The following is a 15,794-nucleotide window of genomic DNA, read 5'->3' as shown; positions in this document are numbered from 1 at the left end:
AATGCAACTCCAGGTTGGTAAGGTTGAACATGTTATTCCTTCTTGAGGAAGCAAACCCTCCCCTGTGCTTCCTACCCCACAGAATAGAAACAAGAAGACTATAGGAAGAAAGCACTTCCTTAGTTCTGACTATTCCTGTTTAAGGGTAACTTTTTTTTTTTAAACTGTTTCCTTAAAAAGCTTAATGACACAACCATGGGTGCTGTCTGGTAAGCCCACACACGGGTTCCTGAAAGGCAGCTGATGAAACAGCCATGTTATGAAGCAATTAATTATCAAAGATATTCGAATGGTGGCCCAGAGCTGGATTACAGGAAGATGTGTTTGAAAAGAGAACTGCAAAATCAAAAGGGCACCGATGAGAACTCAAAACTAGGAAAGAGGGGCAGGCAGCATCACAGCACCCTGTATACACCAATCTTTCACTGGCTCTTAGCCTGTTTCCCAGCTGCCAGCAGGGAACTTAACCAAAAAGCCAGCAAGCATGCCAACCAGGGGGGCAGACACCTAGCCAGATGCTGCTGCTGGAAGGAGACATTTCTAAGGTTCACCCTCTGTCTAGTACAGGTGTGAAACACAGTGCATCTACAGTGACAGCTAGTGCTTCAGTACTGGAGAAGAGAGGCAGAAGAGAAAGAAGGTTCAGCAAAACTAACAGGCTTAAAAATACTGCTGAGTAAGCATCACTGTTACAGGTTTGATTGTAATTTCTTTCTTTTATATATTTAAAAATATATGCTAATTTAACTTAATAAGAACGGATATACCCAATTAGTATTCCCAAACATAATAAATGAAATTAAAACATTGGTTTATCTTTAGCCTTGACATTCAGAATGAAGAATCAATGAGCAGTACATCCCTTACAGCACTTTTGAAGAACTAAAACCAGTTCTCATTCATACTAAGTCAAAACGTGTGGCAAGTGTTCACATACTGAGCAGTTATACAGAGCTTTAAAAAGCTTCAGGAAATAAAAAAGTTTGTAGACACACACACTTGCCTCCAAAATTAACAAGTCTAAGGAATTCTTTGTCATTTTACATTGAACCAGATATATACATGCGTAAAATGCAGATTTTGACAGATTTTTTTCAAAGTAGAGTTTAAAGTAGGTAGATTGTCTTCAGCAATTATTCCCACTGAGAACAACTATAAATAAGGATCCCTCTAATTATTTGCCCAAAAGCCTTTCTAGTTTATTAAAGGAAGAGTAACAACATTGGCACACCTTTTCAACGAGTTCTTGTAGTAGTAGTGAGCAAGACATTGGAAAGCACCTGTCAGTCATTTGAAAGAATTATTTTCTGCTAGCATCAGAAGCCAAAATAAATAGTTTTCACTTAACCCTGAAGTGTATAGAGAATTTTGACAAGAGGTATTATAAAATTTAGTTTATCGCCTTAAAATAAAGGGAAAGAAAGAGGCAAAACAGTGCTCCTGACTTTCATATCTACATCTCTCAGTATTTCATGTTTTACCCAAGAGTCCCAACATCTTTAGGCAGATGATAAAAGTCATATGGAAAACAAACAACAACAAAACCCAACATAAAAACTGGGATTCTCCAAGTCTTTAGCCTCAGCTGTGGGGGAAGGACTGAAACGTTGAATCGTAAGCAGCCAAAGTAAATAAAAACACCTGAATCAGATTCTGAAATCTCAGTACTTCATTTTAAAGCATAAAATATGACATTAAACAGATACTAATGCAAGCCTTGTAAATCTAGAAGTAATATAGAAAGGAAAGCACATTAGCACAAGCCATCATTTTTCACAGCTATAAGCTTCTGCACTTCCTACATTAACTGATGACGTTTGTAGTCTGCATTTAGCATGCCATGAGTACCAATAGTTATTTTAGTACTATATTAGACCTTTCCAAAGTAAGATGTATTTCAACTGGCCTTATTTAAGAGTCCTTCAGCACAACTTTTATAGTGATAAGAACTGGGGGGGGAATCTATTGTGACACATGCGCAAATGAAATATTAAGGCCAAGGGACTTTTACACTTTGATCAGAATCGAAAGTGAAGGAAACTCAGTTCACAGGAATATCGTTGAATATGTCTTTAAATAACGCATTCATGGATATACATGTGTAGGGAAGCTTGGTTCTTTAGGAAAAAAAGGTACAAATGTTTTCAAAACTGAGATCATATTAGAAAGTAAGCCATAAGAACTAAAAGTCAGTTCTTTCTCAGCCTCACCAAACCAATTTGGCTCATATCCGGAACAGAAAGAGGAAGGTCCAGTGAGATCCCACTCAAGTATAATCAACAAGACTGATAAATACCTTTGCTAGGGACAGAAACATCCAGGCAGAGATAAACATTGGGTAGGGATAGTACCTGGCAGATGGACCGAGATGAGCCACATAGCTCTACCCCTTCTCAGCCAACTCAGTATTCCACAGGTGCATGAACACTACACCCATACGGTTTAGGCACAAAGCATTTAGCTCTTAGTGACAAAGAACTCATTACCAAATTTATTTCTTCCTCCTGCCAAAAGCTACCACTGAATGCCCATAATCCTTAAATACCCACAGGCAACTAAGATTCACAGAAAAACAGTCTTACCTTTTTCTTCGAAGAAAAATAATCAGGTACCCAAAACAACTGTTACAGAAGTTCCTTGTTCCATGGGGTATGAAGGATCTTCACTAGTAGTAAACCCTTAAATAAAACCTGAAGCTAGCCTGTACAGCACAACTGCATGAGGCATCATAGAGTATGAAGCACGTATCGGTGGGTATACTTATAAAGCTTAACTGCAATTGCCTGTTGCACCTTCTCAACACAACACTCTCTCTAACACTGCAGCACATGACTGGAGCTGTAAAAGCAGTAAATCAGTTTCCTGTTTCTTTAACTGACTGACTAATTAAGACCATAATCAGTTAACTATTTACACATGAAGACAAGAACATCTGAATTTTCTCACTTTTCACACTCATTTTGTAAGCTTTTCTGTTTAAAGCAAGTAGAAATGTATGGTACTTTGAATTTTAATCAGTATTTCCAGTAACACCGTGTAACAAACACATTCAAGAATTATTTTTTTTCTCTTTTCACAGAGGGAGAGGAACAGAAGTTCGTAACTTGTTCAATGAAGATTCCTTGCTAGCACTCCAGAGCATACCATTCTATCAAAAATCCAGGACCAAACCATTGTCTAAGATTCTTTTTTCTCTTCTTCTGGATTCACACAAAAAAACCCCAAGTGGGTATATGTCCCACTATTTATTCATCTGGATTCTCATACTGATCTTGCAGAGTGACATGCAAGTACAACTTAAGTCAAATTCAACTGTTCCTTCGCACCACATGGAATTTTATAATATTCTAATATTAATTAAACAAACAGTAGCTTTCTGCACCAGTTCATAGAGCAGAGCAGTCTTACCATTTGACAATTAGCAGTATCACCATTACCAGAAAATCTGAACTTCTTGGAGAAAGTGAATAAATTAAAACTTTGTCGTCTTATTCCAACATACACAATATTTTCAACTCTTCCAATACCATACACAATGAAACTCATGAAAGACATTGGAAGCAATTTTCAAATGGACCACATTTTTTTTCTAGAAGGCTGAATAGCTGACTTCAAGCCATTCAAAAGACACCATATTTGAGAACTATTTTTCCCTTTCTAGACTTACTCCGTCTCCTCATTAATAACATTCTCTCACTAAGAAGCAGGAATCAGTTTCCAAATATTTAATTATAATTGGAAAAAGATTACAAAATACAAAGTTTTATTGTACTTGTGACTACAGCAATGTATTACTTCAGTTTTTCCATTTCCTTCGAATCTGAGAAAAAGTAACAGTGCAAAACAAACGACAACAAAACCTAACAGATGTATGAATTAGTTTCACCAATTAAGCTTGAAATTCAGAACGGATTTCGCCAAATAAATTTCAATGGTTGAACCTGGCAGATGCCATTCCCCACAGAAGTGCTGCATTCCTAGAATGAACTAATGCCCTTCAGTAATACAGAAAGTCAGTCACTTAGGCAAGGCGGCACTTGTAAGAGACCAAGGATTAGCATCTCCAAACATTGGAGTAAGCTGAAGCATTTTGGATCCTCTGTCAACTCAGAGCTCATCATGTTTTGCAGGGTCCATACTGGGTTTGATGAAGACTCCCTCCATTGCTTTCCAATAGTTGTGATGATTAGCAGTAGGCATGCCATGAACTTCCCGTTGGCCTCTAATGGGATGGCCATACTGTTCCCCTGTTATTGAAAGGAACACCTCAGTTCCTACGTGCTTGAAGCGCACTGCATCCTCCCGCTCCCAGTAAGTCCCACTGCATTGCACAATCCATATATCGAGGTCATCTCCTTCGCCATCATCACCAAAGGCACTTACTTCCTGTTAGAGACACAAACTTCCTGAAGTGAAAATGTAAGCAAACACCTCCAGTATACACACAAAAATATCAACCACAAAGTCAGCTGAGTTTAAAGGCAAGGATGGAGACGAAAGAAAAAGTGTTGTTGCACTGCTTTGTCAACAGTTACCAAATCCAGAAGCTGCAACTTTCTACCACTACAATCTGAGCAAAAAGTGCCAACAAACCCCAACATACATTACAAATGAAATGAAAGAGGACTTGAGCACAGAGATCAGAACAATCCTTCTGAGAAAAAATTCAAAAGAAACAACACTAATGCTGATGCAAGTTTTCCCCACTCAAAAAAGTTTGTAACTGTAGACATTTAGTTTTGTAGTATGACTATCTTCATAGTTACAATTGCAACAGTTTTTTTCAACATGTGTTTTTATCACAAGGTCCCAACAATTTAGCTTATTAAGTTATCATATTCCTTTTTTACTTAATTATACCAAGCTTACAATTGGGTCAACAACTATTGTTCTACACTCTTTCTTCAGATAGACAGCTGAGTAACTCCTTAAAAAAATAAAGACGACCATTAAAGCAAATGAATTCCTGCTAAAACAAAAGTTAGAGATTAGATTTCATTATGCACCAAAAAAAATTCCAAGCATTTCCAGAAACCAGATAGGCTAGGCTCCAACTGTTTAGAACTCAAGACAGCCTTTAATTCTTAAAAATCTGATAACTAGAAGTGATGAACAACCTGAAAATAGAACTGCAATAGTTTGTACCTAGCAACCTAAAATTTTAGGGTCATGTTAATTCAAGTTTATGTAGTCCAAAAAGTGTGAAAGACAACATACTAATTGAAAATCTAACTTCTGTTAAGAATATGAAATAAAAGTTTGTGTTCATAACTACATCATATTTCAATAATGTCATAAGTCACAGTCCTGTCAATCTCTGGGAAGTCATGCAAACTTTCCTTTCGCTTATATAGTGTGTAAACACACAGCAAAACCAAAGAAACACAATGACAGTCGCTGAACATTTTTACATTAATGACGATGTTATACAAATTGTCTAAACTGACAAATGAAAGCTGGGGGAAGGTTTTAGAGTCAATCCGTTCTTCAAATAATTCTTCTGAAATGCTATTTTTCCATCACTTCTTTTGTTTTAATAACCAGATCACCTAGATACCCTCCACAAAACTGGACCTTATTGTTTCAGCCACTTTACTCATGGTAAAAGACAAACCTTTTTCACAAAGAGTCAGGTCTTCCAATTTTGAATGTAACGACCTATCTACATAGCCTGAAGGAAGACTAAAATGACTACTAATGACAAACTTCCAACAAGTTTGCATTATTTATTTTAAGAGAGATTTTCATCTTGGAGAAGCATTTGTTCAAGGACAAGACTGGGACCTAATTACAGTTAGAAATTACACTCTTCTAGATATGTACAATATGATAAACAAATACAATTGTGAGAGCAGATTCATTTTTCCTGTGGAAGGAGGACAGATAAATAAGAACAGTGAATTAAAATAGGGATAGCGAGAAGATGACTGAGACTAACAGCTTGGATCACCAAGGAACTTGGATATAGGAATGCCTAGTGTTATAACACGATTAGATGCCTGGCTCTAGAGCAATCTTCGCAATGTTGAGGGAGGTGCCCAGTCTCCAACGCCTTGAAAGTGCTAAACATTTCAGAACAGTCTTCCCAGTAGCAATGGTGCAGAATAAAAAAACCACAGATTTGTTAAAACTCCTGTGAAATAGCAATACTGGTACATATTAAATTTTACCACTGTCAAGAACATTATTCCAAGATGCAGAAAAGCATATACTTGAACTCTGGATATGCATAGACATACTGTTTCTGGCAGCTGGTACCCAAGCCTGATTCTTCAAAAACATGAAAAACTGGAGAGAAGTACTGTCAATAGCATGCACTGTTTATACAAAAGCTTAAGATTTAAAATAACTCACTTGGTTACTGGAGAGTGGTGATGGGAAGTGATGAGTGTGTAAATTTTTTCCTGTGTTAACATGGGTAAGTCGTATAGCTTGCCCACATTTCACTGGTGTTCCGCGTTGGCAACTGCCATCGCTCTTCCCACGAATCCGCCAGTAACTGTTAGCATCATCTGAAGCTTCAACTCCTGTCACTGACTGTTGGCCACTTCCTGTTTGAATAGAATTAAATGGCAGGAGACTTAATCCACTTCTCCAGTTCAAAAAGTCCTGAAAGAACTAAAGAAATCTGCTTTAATGTTCTCATGCCTTCATGTTTAAGAGATGTTTAATTCTCACAGTCCATTTACTGACTGCAATGGGAATGCAGGTACCAAATAATCTTGCAGATTGAAGAAGTTAAACATAGCATGTGTTAGTAGATGCAAACTGTCAAAGTTCATGGTGAACACATGAGAAGAAAATCTGATCCATGATGGATACTACTCACACCATCCTGCCTTTCTCAAAAATACTACCAAGTTCTTTATGTCCCCAAACAAACCAGCACCCTTGTTGCCAGAACAGGCGCTGGGAAGGTACTGCTGAGGCCCTAGACATGGAACAGGGCTCACCTCAGGGATGAGGGCAAAGCATCCCTGTCACATCCCCACTCCAGGACCTGCAGAGCCCAGCCACATCTTCCTGTACCTCACACCTCAGCATCCTCTTCTCCCTGCCAGGCTGCCAGGTCTCCAGTGCAGCCCACAACCCCATCCCTGTCCTGCTGCTCCCTCTGCACCAGAGACATGAACCTCAGCAACCTCTAACCTCCTCCTCCTTCCCTGCCACTCCTCACTGCCAGCCCGCGCCCCCCCATTTCTCTGCCATCCCGCCAACTCCCTGCTTCCCTCATCGCCTGGCTCCCCGCCACTTCCTTGCTCCCCTCACAGCCACTTCCCTGCCCCCCCCTAGCCTGTCCCCCCGCCATTTTCCTGCCCCTCTCACTGCCTGTCCCCTCAACGCTTCCCAGCTCCCGCCATTTTCCAGCCCCCCTCACGGCTCCCCGCCCGCCATTTCTCAGCCCCCGGCCCCTCAGCGCGGCGCCCCCCGGCCCGGCCCTGCTCACCAGAGCCGTACTTGACCTCGTGCGAGTGGAGCCGCACGCTGTGGCGGGTGTTGAGCAGCTTCAGCACCGATCCGCAGGTAACAGCGCCCGGCGCCGGTTCCCTGCCGTGACACAGCCCGCGCAGCAGCGCCAGGAGCAGGAGCGGGAAGAGGCGGCAGCCCCTCCTCATCGCGCCGCAGCCCGGCCGGCACCGCCGCCCCTCCGCCGCCGTCAGCGGAGCGCGCTTCCGCACCCCCTCCGCGGGCCCAGCCAATCGTCCCGCGCCAGCACTACGGCCGGCCAATCCCCACCCGCCCTCTGCTCGGCCTCGCTCTCGCATTGGGCGACGGCTTAGTGACCTCACCGCCGGGAGCCCTACAGCTGGAGGAGCTCATTGGGCCAAGGAAAAAAGGTGGCCAATCAGAGCACGCGGCGTGGCACCTCCCAGGGAAGGACGCGAAGGAGGACCGCGGCACTTTTACCTCAGCGACGCCTCAGGTGCATCCCGCGTCTGGGTCGGGCCCGCAGCCCCCGGGACGGGCCCCGTCGGCCGGGCCAGCGCCTACCGGGGCCCGCAGTGCCTCCGCCCCCGGGTGCCCTTGCACCCGAGCCCGGAGCATTGTCACCGCTGGCTGCCGAGCGCTCCAGCAGGCGATAGCCCTGAGCATCCCCGGGGCAGCGCTGACAGGAATCTTTTCTTGTGCTTCTCTCGCTGGGAGTTTGCTCTTGCTGAGAATTGGTTTACGTTGGAGGAGAGCAGGCCAGGTTTGTTACAGCAGCCCTCTCGTCTAACACGTAGTCTGGGCTGTAAGAAAAATAGTAGGCAGGTCACTCTGATTGTTAAGGGCCTTGGGAGAAAACGTGCTGCAAGTAGGGCTGGTCAATCAATTACCATCAGAGCCAGGGAAGAACAAATGTCTTCACAATGAGAGCACTGTCAGACATAAACCAGCTCTAAGGTTACTAGCCAGGCATGGGTAATGGTCTAGATACAGCCTCAGGGAGCCAGAATTGGCACAAATAGGTCAATCAGCTCGTGCTGTTGCATTCAGGCCACTTCTAGCTCAGAGCTGGCAGGTGGCACATTTAGGTCTGCTCCTCCCTGCAGTTCTGGCTCTTGCAGTTGTGTAAATATGTACCCATTTTGGGGATTTACAGACAAATGTAACATAATGTTGAAAAACAAAGGAAATTCATGGTAGTGAACTGTCTTGCATGATAATACGCCACTGGTCCGGTCATTTCTGGATTATATTAGAGCTTCTGATGATAGGGCATAAATACTATACAAAGAAGAATTAACAATGGTTGCTGTATCATTAAGCTGTAGTGATCACATCTTTGCTTTTGGATCTGGAAGTTCACCTTCTATGATACAGTCTCTTTTGCGAAGATCTTCTAACAAAAAGAGATTATTAAGCTCTATTCTGTATAAAAGACAGCTGCCTAAATTAACATACATACTGTCCTTCATTGCATAGTTTTGCAGACTGAAGAAATCCACCCCCCCTCCCTGCCCCCTGCCAAAAAAGGTCTCCTTTATCAATAGAAAGCAACCATGGACAAAGGACACAGGAACTCCTACATAGTCCATTAGCTTTTGCATCTGAAACTGCTCATTGGATTGACCCATATATCACACCACAGACAGTATGGTGTGAGTCTTGTGTAACACTCCCAGGAATACAACGTAATTTAACAGAGCAAAAGCTTTTGACCTTCTTAGCAGCAAGGAAACACATAGAAGGACACCTGCCTTGGGACTTAAGTCTTTGTAACAATGGTATTCTGTGTGTGCAACAGCAAAGAACTGCAACGCTGCACTTTATATTACAGGATGATTTAGAAAGCACATTACTGTTGCTGGCTAGTGGAAACATCATAAGATGCTCAGCTGACTTTCTGTCTCTTCCACCAGTCCTGGATTTGCGAGGCTTCTTCCTACCCATGTGATACCACTCAACTGAATGGTTTTCTTTATGCTGGCTTTGGCCCATTTTATATAGCTATACCTACATCTAAGAAAAATCTCTGACTTAAACGTCAGGCCTTCATTAAAACAAGCCTGAGTACTAAACTCAGTCACATACACGCATATTTACACACACACACAGACCCGGTGTGTTTTTCTGAGGACTAAAAAATAATTTCCTAGTGCCAGAAGTATAAATGTTTGCTCACAGAAAAGCAAAATCTGTCAGTCAAATGCCATATTTCTATGTCATTCTAAGAAGCCTTGCTGTTCTAACTAAGACAACGGCTCGCATTTGCTGCTGTTGTTATAAATGGGGCAAAACCAGATGTTTGTGGTTGCCATTTTAGCTGAGGAAAATCAATCATATGGGGCTTTAGCTGGCACCTGTCTATCTTTCTGGGAGGTCGCTGAGTCTCAGTGCATTTAGTGCCATTTACATGGTGCTCGCTACAATGCTTTTCAGTCCTACTTTAGAAACATAATTGGGTTAGAACGGTTGCCAACAAAGAACCCCATCAACGCCAAACACCCGTGGCAATTAACAGTCACCTCATTCCTACAGGGCCCACTATTGTTTCTAGTAGACTGCTGTAAGCTACAGGTAAAATTGCCTCAGAAACTATGTGACGGTGCACATTGGTAATGGAAACATCAGCTTTTTTGATAGGAATCTCATTATGATTCTTGTTTATGCACATGAACAAAATAATTCAACAGTGCTGTAAAAGGGGAGAATGTAAAATGTAACTAGAATGCCTTCTGCCTTCAATCACTTAACCCTGCAGGCTTTGCGCACACTTGATTTTCAAGGATTTTGAAAATGCCTACCATTTCCACTCAGGTGCACCTGTAGGTATAACCTGGTCCTCCCTGAAAAACAGGTTTTAGTGGATTTGGCAGTGCCAAATGCTTTTAGCATACAGGAACGAGAAATCTGTGGCACAAGAAAATTTCAGAGGGCGTATGCTGGCCCAAAGCAACATATTAGAGAAAAGGATTTTCTTTTTTTTTATATTGGCCTTTGTTAAACATGCTTCAAGCTTTCTGTTTGCTTTGCATGACAAAAGCAGTGACTGACAACTAAGGTAGCATAGCAAGCAACTCCTGGGCTTGATCTACACCCCAAAAAGCACTTATGTATCTTTGGGTATAGACAGCTCTTGATTTATGGAGAACACTGCAGTAACATTGCCTGGATTCTTTCTCAGACTGTCACTAACCTTAGGGAAAATACATAGGGCACAGTTCTGAAGATATTAGTACCTGATACAAAAATAAGTCCACATGAGCTCTTCCATTGACTTTTCTCTGCATCTGGTCCTTTCTCTGATACCGATAAGGATGAACTGTACTGAAATTAAGGGAGTGACAGTAGAGAATCAGGCCTGTAAACATTCTGTGTTTTTTTCCTGTCTCCTTTCACCCCACACTGATGAACTGATGGTTATAAACCTCACTTCAGATCAAACATTTGTATCCATTGGCATGCCTTACAACAGAGCTCTTCTAACTGTGACTTCCAAGCATAATACAAATAGTAAACAGTAGTAATAACAATAAAATGCTGTCACCCAGGGAGAAATCAAAATGACAAAAAAGATGGCTTGCCAAAAATTTATAGAATTACACAGTTTCTTATCACTCAGCCCAAGTTGTTTAAGGACTAGAGACCCAAAATCAGCTATTGAGATTTTTGCATTCAATAGATATAAACATAATGTAAGAATAAGCAGAGTAAGTAAATAAGCAGAAGACATTTGACAAAAAAAGTATTAACATATACATATTTAAATTGAAGAATTCTTCATCTGGGGGAGAAGAGTTGATTTTTTTATTGCTGTCTTTTGTTTCTAGTCTTTGAGGAAGAGGGGACTTCCTTGAAAGTTCTGCAGAGTCCTGGCGATCTGTGTCCAGTAACATTGTCAGCATCTCTCAACTACTCTCCTGACTGATGCTAGTCCTTCAAGAAGATGAGATCTCCCCTCAGAGCTCCAAAAGAATTATCGTGCATTTCCATTCAATCAGCTGAGATTTTCCAGGTGCTTTCAGTGATGCTGGGAGACGACAACAATTGCTGTAAGTGATCTGCCAGATTAACTTACATGTGTAGTAACATTGCTGAGGAGTTCCCGATGTTCTCGTTGGTAACACTAGCTCTTTTGTAGAAGGAACCCTTTTGAGATGACAAGGAATACTCATGGTTCTACGGCCATCTCTTCTTCCATGTCTGATAAAATAGGTAGTTCTCCCTGGCTATCATTTGTAGTACTAGATTTTTTAGAGGTTGTTGTTTCTCTTAAAAGTTCAGCAGTAGCCTGCTTTAGTGAGCCTTCTACCTCTCATGGTAGACTTTCAGGGAATTTTGGAAGCAGTAGTTCTGTCATCTCTGGCAGAGGAGTGATATTTTGGCTAATGGGTTTCTTGGTTAATTCTACTTTGCTGATACTAATTTTTTGTTTAGACAAAATCTTTTTGTCCCTCGCTTCTGATGTAAGCTTTTGAGATTTATAAGAACTCTTCAGATTTCCTTGCTTCAGCCCTATTAATTTGTGCTGATAGCCTTATGCCATTGCCCTTCAGTTTTTTGAAGCCAAACATCATCTCAAGGTGTACCTTTGTAACAAGAACATAAATCCAAGCTAATCTGAAAGTATTTTTTCACACTTAGATAAAGTGTGTCTGACTGCCATTTTCAACAGGAGACTCAACAACCTCCTCATGACTTGTGGAAAACCTGTATCCTCCCAACTTTACTTTTTTTTGCTTCCCCACTCCACCTCTTTAGGAAGCAGAGTGCTTAGAAGCAGAGGAAGTGCATACTATTTCCAGCTGTCAAAAAAAAAAAAATCAAAGACAATGATTAAAAATTTTATGCATTAATACTTTATATGTAAAATATAGCTTTTTCTTTTTTTTTTTTTCCCTTAACATGAGGACCTGCCCCTGGTACCTTTAATTTATTTTGATAGCTCCTGATCAACATTTGTCAAAATCAGACTCAGGCTTAACTCTGCTTTTGCTTAGACAGTGTAAATTGAAACTGAGGAAGTTATTTTGAATTTGTAGACATGGATTGGAATTGTAGTTTTGATGACTAACTTTCTATTTCAGTATAAAAATGTAAAAATGCATGTATGTTACATCATTTCAGGCAGCTTTTAACATAATTTTGTGCTTAATGGGATTTGAGAAACTTATAGACATCTATCTGTTTTAACGGTAGGTAAATATTAACGTAATTCTGAAAATTCCACTGAACACCTATGAATCTTTTATAAAATCTGCCCCTTTCTGACCTCAATAAATGTGTTATTCCGCCTAGAGATAATTTCCTCTAGGTACCTGTATCATAAATACCAAGAAGTGAGCTCCAGATAGTATAATAACTTCCAGAGAGGGCAAACTGAAGTCCTGAGTTTTGATGCAATCAAACAGTTAATGGAATCAGATAGTCTAGGTTAAGCTATTAATGCCCACAGTTAAACAGTACCTATTTTGGACCCATCATTTCATTGTCTAGTAGAAGGATTACCTGTCCCAACTCTTTTTTGACCAGACATCTTTGTGTATTTAATAGACCTCAACGTCAAGCAAAGAGGCATCTGGAATAGGAATGGACAGGCTTTACATCACCTCAAACCCAGTCAGAAATCACGGATGCTGTAGCTTAGTTGATATTCAAATATTAATTTTTACTCCACATTAGACACTCTGAAGAAAACGCAGCAGAGAGAAAATAACCCTCCAAAAAAATGGGAAGGTGGATTAAAATTCACTATCAATAAGAAATACATAGTCTCACTGAAGACCAGAGGCCCGCTATCTGCATCAGGGAGGATTTGAGTTTGGTACTTTAACAGTACACCATAATTTAATACAAGTGTCAAGTTAATAATAAGGTCATGACGGCAAATTTTGCCTTTCACTTTCAGCCACCTTGCTAGCACCATGCACCTTGTTGAGTATTGACATTATTTTGTGCTGGTGTAAATTCAGATGATTTCAGAAAAAGGGAGGGGGAAGGTGACAGCTATACTGCCTAGCTGGTCTTATGCGGTGTGCAGGGAAGCCTTTCGACTCTTAGCAGATGTACCCTGGAATTTGGGGATTTCAACCCTTTTTGATACAAGATGGAGGAAGCTGTTATACACAGCAGATTGCAAGTCACAAGTAAGGGGACTAACCACAGGATTTTGGTGTGTTTATCCAGCATTATACGATTAGTTTTGAATCAATTCGGAGCAATGCTCTTTGCTACTTTCATCTCAGGTAACAGCGCTTGTGCCCAGGGTTCAGAAGAGCTACCTTTGGGTAGAACCCACCCGCTACATCCTCTCCCTGTTGGGCATTTGGGCAACCAATCCACCTGGCATGGCCTGCCATTGTGCACACCCAGATTTGCCCATGAACTGCTCTTTCCAGTCGCCTTCTAAGCTGGGTGTCGTAGGAAAGGCCTGGAGCAGAAGTGCCCCTGCTTTGTCCTACAGCTGCACATCCTAATCCGAGCTCAGGCCCAGCCCTCCAGGGGAGACCCTCTCAGTTGCCGTCAAACAGACCCATGCTGGCAGGGAAGCCCGCACAGCTAAAGGGCTGCTCAGCAGCTGGGCGGGACGGGGAAAGGGAACACACTGCTCTTCTTCGGGCTTCTCTTTACTGTTACTGCCAGCTATACCGTAGAGAAAACCTCTTCCTCGCCACAAAATGGCGCCCACGTGCCTGGATGCCTCGTACCCAGACAGCACCGCGCCAACTGCCTGGGCGGGAGCAGGCACTGCGCAAGCGCAACGGCTGCCTCCGCCGCGCGGCACGCCGGGAGTTGTAGTGCGGGCGGGCGCAGCACCGGGACAGCGCGGGCACCCCCGGAGGAGGCACGGGCAGCGACCGGCGAGCTGTGCCCCGCAGCGGGTCTCGTACCGTCACGGGCGTGGGTCTGCACCCTCACCCTAGGTCCGGTGCCCTCAGAGCACTGGCCCACACCCTCATCCCTGCCCTGGCCCCACACAGCACAGAAGTTTCCTGAAAGACCAAGGAAGGCCGCTTTTCTGTCTCACCCAAGGCTGGTCATGTCTGTGAACTTTAGGAAATCCGGGCACTTGCAGTCCAGCTCTCCTCATAGTTACATTACTTCACTTGTATGCAGGTCCACTCAGCTCAGATGCTGAAAATTACACCTAACGAACACGCCCCTACAGCACTCTTGCATGTCACCTATCTCAACCTCTGCAAAAGCCCACTCATTTTCTTTTCCTTTCTGCACTATGCCTCACCGCAGTGCCCTCCTTCATCTCCTACCCTGGCCGACTGACCAGCTAGTTTTGTACCTGGGCTATAGATCATTTTGGGGACTGCAGCCTCAGAAGCACATGCTGCATTGGCTTGTTGCAGGACCTCCATCTCTGTTGCAATGGAGGCTGGAATTGGCCAAGGCATCCCACTGCTACTAAGAGGAGACTGAGACGGGCACTGACAGCATGAACACAAATGTCTTGTTTCCTCTGAAAACCAACTTCAGTAGAGGGATGAAAAGGCTTTAATTTAAGCATTTCTACAGAAGCCACTGAACTTCCAAGATTTTGTAAATCTTTGAGGCTGGGGAAGAGAAGAAAACGTTAACATCCTTTCATTTAAAAAATGGATTTTACTTTGTCTCATTCAAATGTCTTTTACACTTCACACTTTCAACAAAATTTCATTCAAGGAAAAGACAAACCAAGTCCTACTGTGCTACCATTGTAATCCCAAATGAACTAACTCACTGCAGCCAAGGGAACAAGAAAAAGAAAATACATTTTTTATGTCAACAGATGGCTTGTTGGAAGCATTAATTGTTAGGAAATGCTTTTGTGAAATACAGGAAACCTCTAAATCCGCTACTGAATAACTCAAAGTTCAAGGGAAGAAATTCAAGCTCAAAACCAGTGAAGCACTTGAGGATGGAGAGAGCTGCTGGCTTCTGCAACTGAGATAAGGTAGGGCTGTGTGTTGTTTCAGTTAAGCTGGAAGATGCAGCCTGTGCTTAGTATGTGTCCTGGCTTATGCAGCTCCACCACAAACGGTGGCCAATATTCTCATTCATGTCTTAATTGAAGAGGAGAGACTAGCCAGAGGAAGCCTGCCTTGCCTTTCAGCTCCAGGTTGAATTTGTAAGAGACTTTCCTCTGGACTATGTGGGGGTTGGCTGCAAGGGCTATTTTGGCAGCCAGCTGGGGTACGCAGGCTGCAGAGAAAACATTGTGCTGGGATCTGAGGGGGATGTGGCACAGTGGCAAGATTTGCTTGCTGGGGAGTTTTTGCTTCTAGTCATGGGAAGGAGAGCTGGATAAACAGGAATTAAGCCGGAAGAGAAAGCCTCCAGGAACTGCATTCAACATCTAACAAGGATGTTACTGTTAA

At 42.4% G+C, this 15,794-nt stretch overlaps 2 protein-coding genes across 2 annotated transcripts in view; both read right to left on the bottom strand.

The window, feature by feature from the left end:
• TOP3B (DNA topoisomerase III beta) overlaps window positions 1-2,634 on the bottom strand; it is an 88,979-nt gene extending 86,345 nt beyond the window's left edge. Inside the window, exon 1 of the mRNA XM_050906517.1 lies at window positions 2,583-2,634. The gene's annotated coding sequence lies outside the window, so the exon portion shown is untranslated. The remainder of the gene's footprint in view (window positions 1-2,582) is intronic.
• A 344-nt stretch (window positions 2,635-2,978) lies between these two features.
• On the bottom strand, window positions 2,979-7,616 carry SDF2L1 (stromal cell derived factor 2 like 1). The gene is made up of 3 exons (XM_050906519.1): window positions 7,448-7,616; window positions 6,355-6,551; window positions 2,979-4,386 (listed from the first exon to the last, which is right to left on the bottom strand). The coding sequence occupies exons 1-3, from the start codon at window positions 7,614-7,616 to the stop codon at window positions 4,108-4,110; spliced, it is 645 nt and encodes a 214-aa protein (XP_050762476.1). The 3' UTR covers window positions 2,979-4,107.
• Window positions 7,617-15,794: the final 8,178 nt, after the last annotated feature.

This window comes from Gymnogyps californianus, chromosome 16 (genome assembly GCF_018139145.2).
Source record: "Gymnogyps californianus isolate 813 chromosome 16, ASM1813914v2, whole genome shotgun sequence".
In the NCBI taxonomy this organism is placed as follows: Eukaryota; Metazoa; Chordata; class Aves; order Accipitriformes; family Cathartidae; genus Gymnogyps; species Gymnogyps californianus.
Note: the sequence above shows the minus strand (reverse complement) of the source record. Positions and strands in the feature narration are given on the sequence as shown.

Bases quoted from the DNA above. Each gene is read 5' to 3' on its own strand.
- SDF2L1 (XM_050906519.1), bottom strand. From the start codon at position 7,616: ATGAGGAGGGGCTGCCGCCTCTTCCCGCTCCTGCTCCTGGCGCTGCTG. The intron at 6,552-7,447 runs GTGAGCAGGGCC...CTATTCAAACAG, and splicing joins CGAGGTCAAGTACGGCTCTG to GAAGTGGCCAACAGTCAGTG. The intron at 4,387-6,354 runs GTGAGTTATTTT...TGTCTCTAACAG, and splicing joins CACCACTCTCCAGTAACCAA to GAAGTAAGTGCCTTTGGTGA.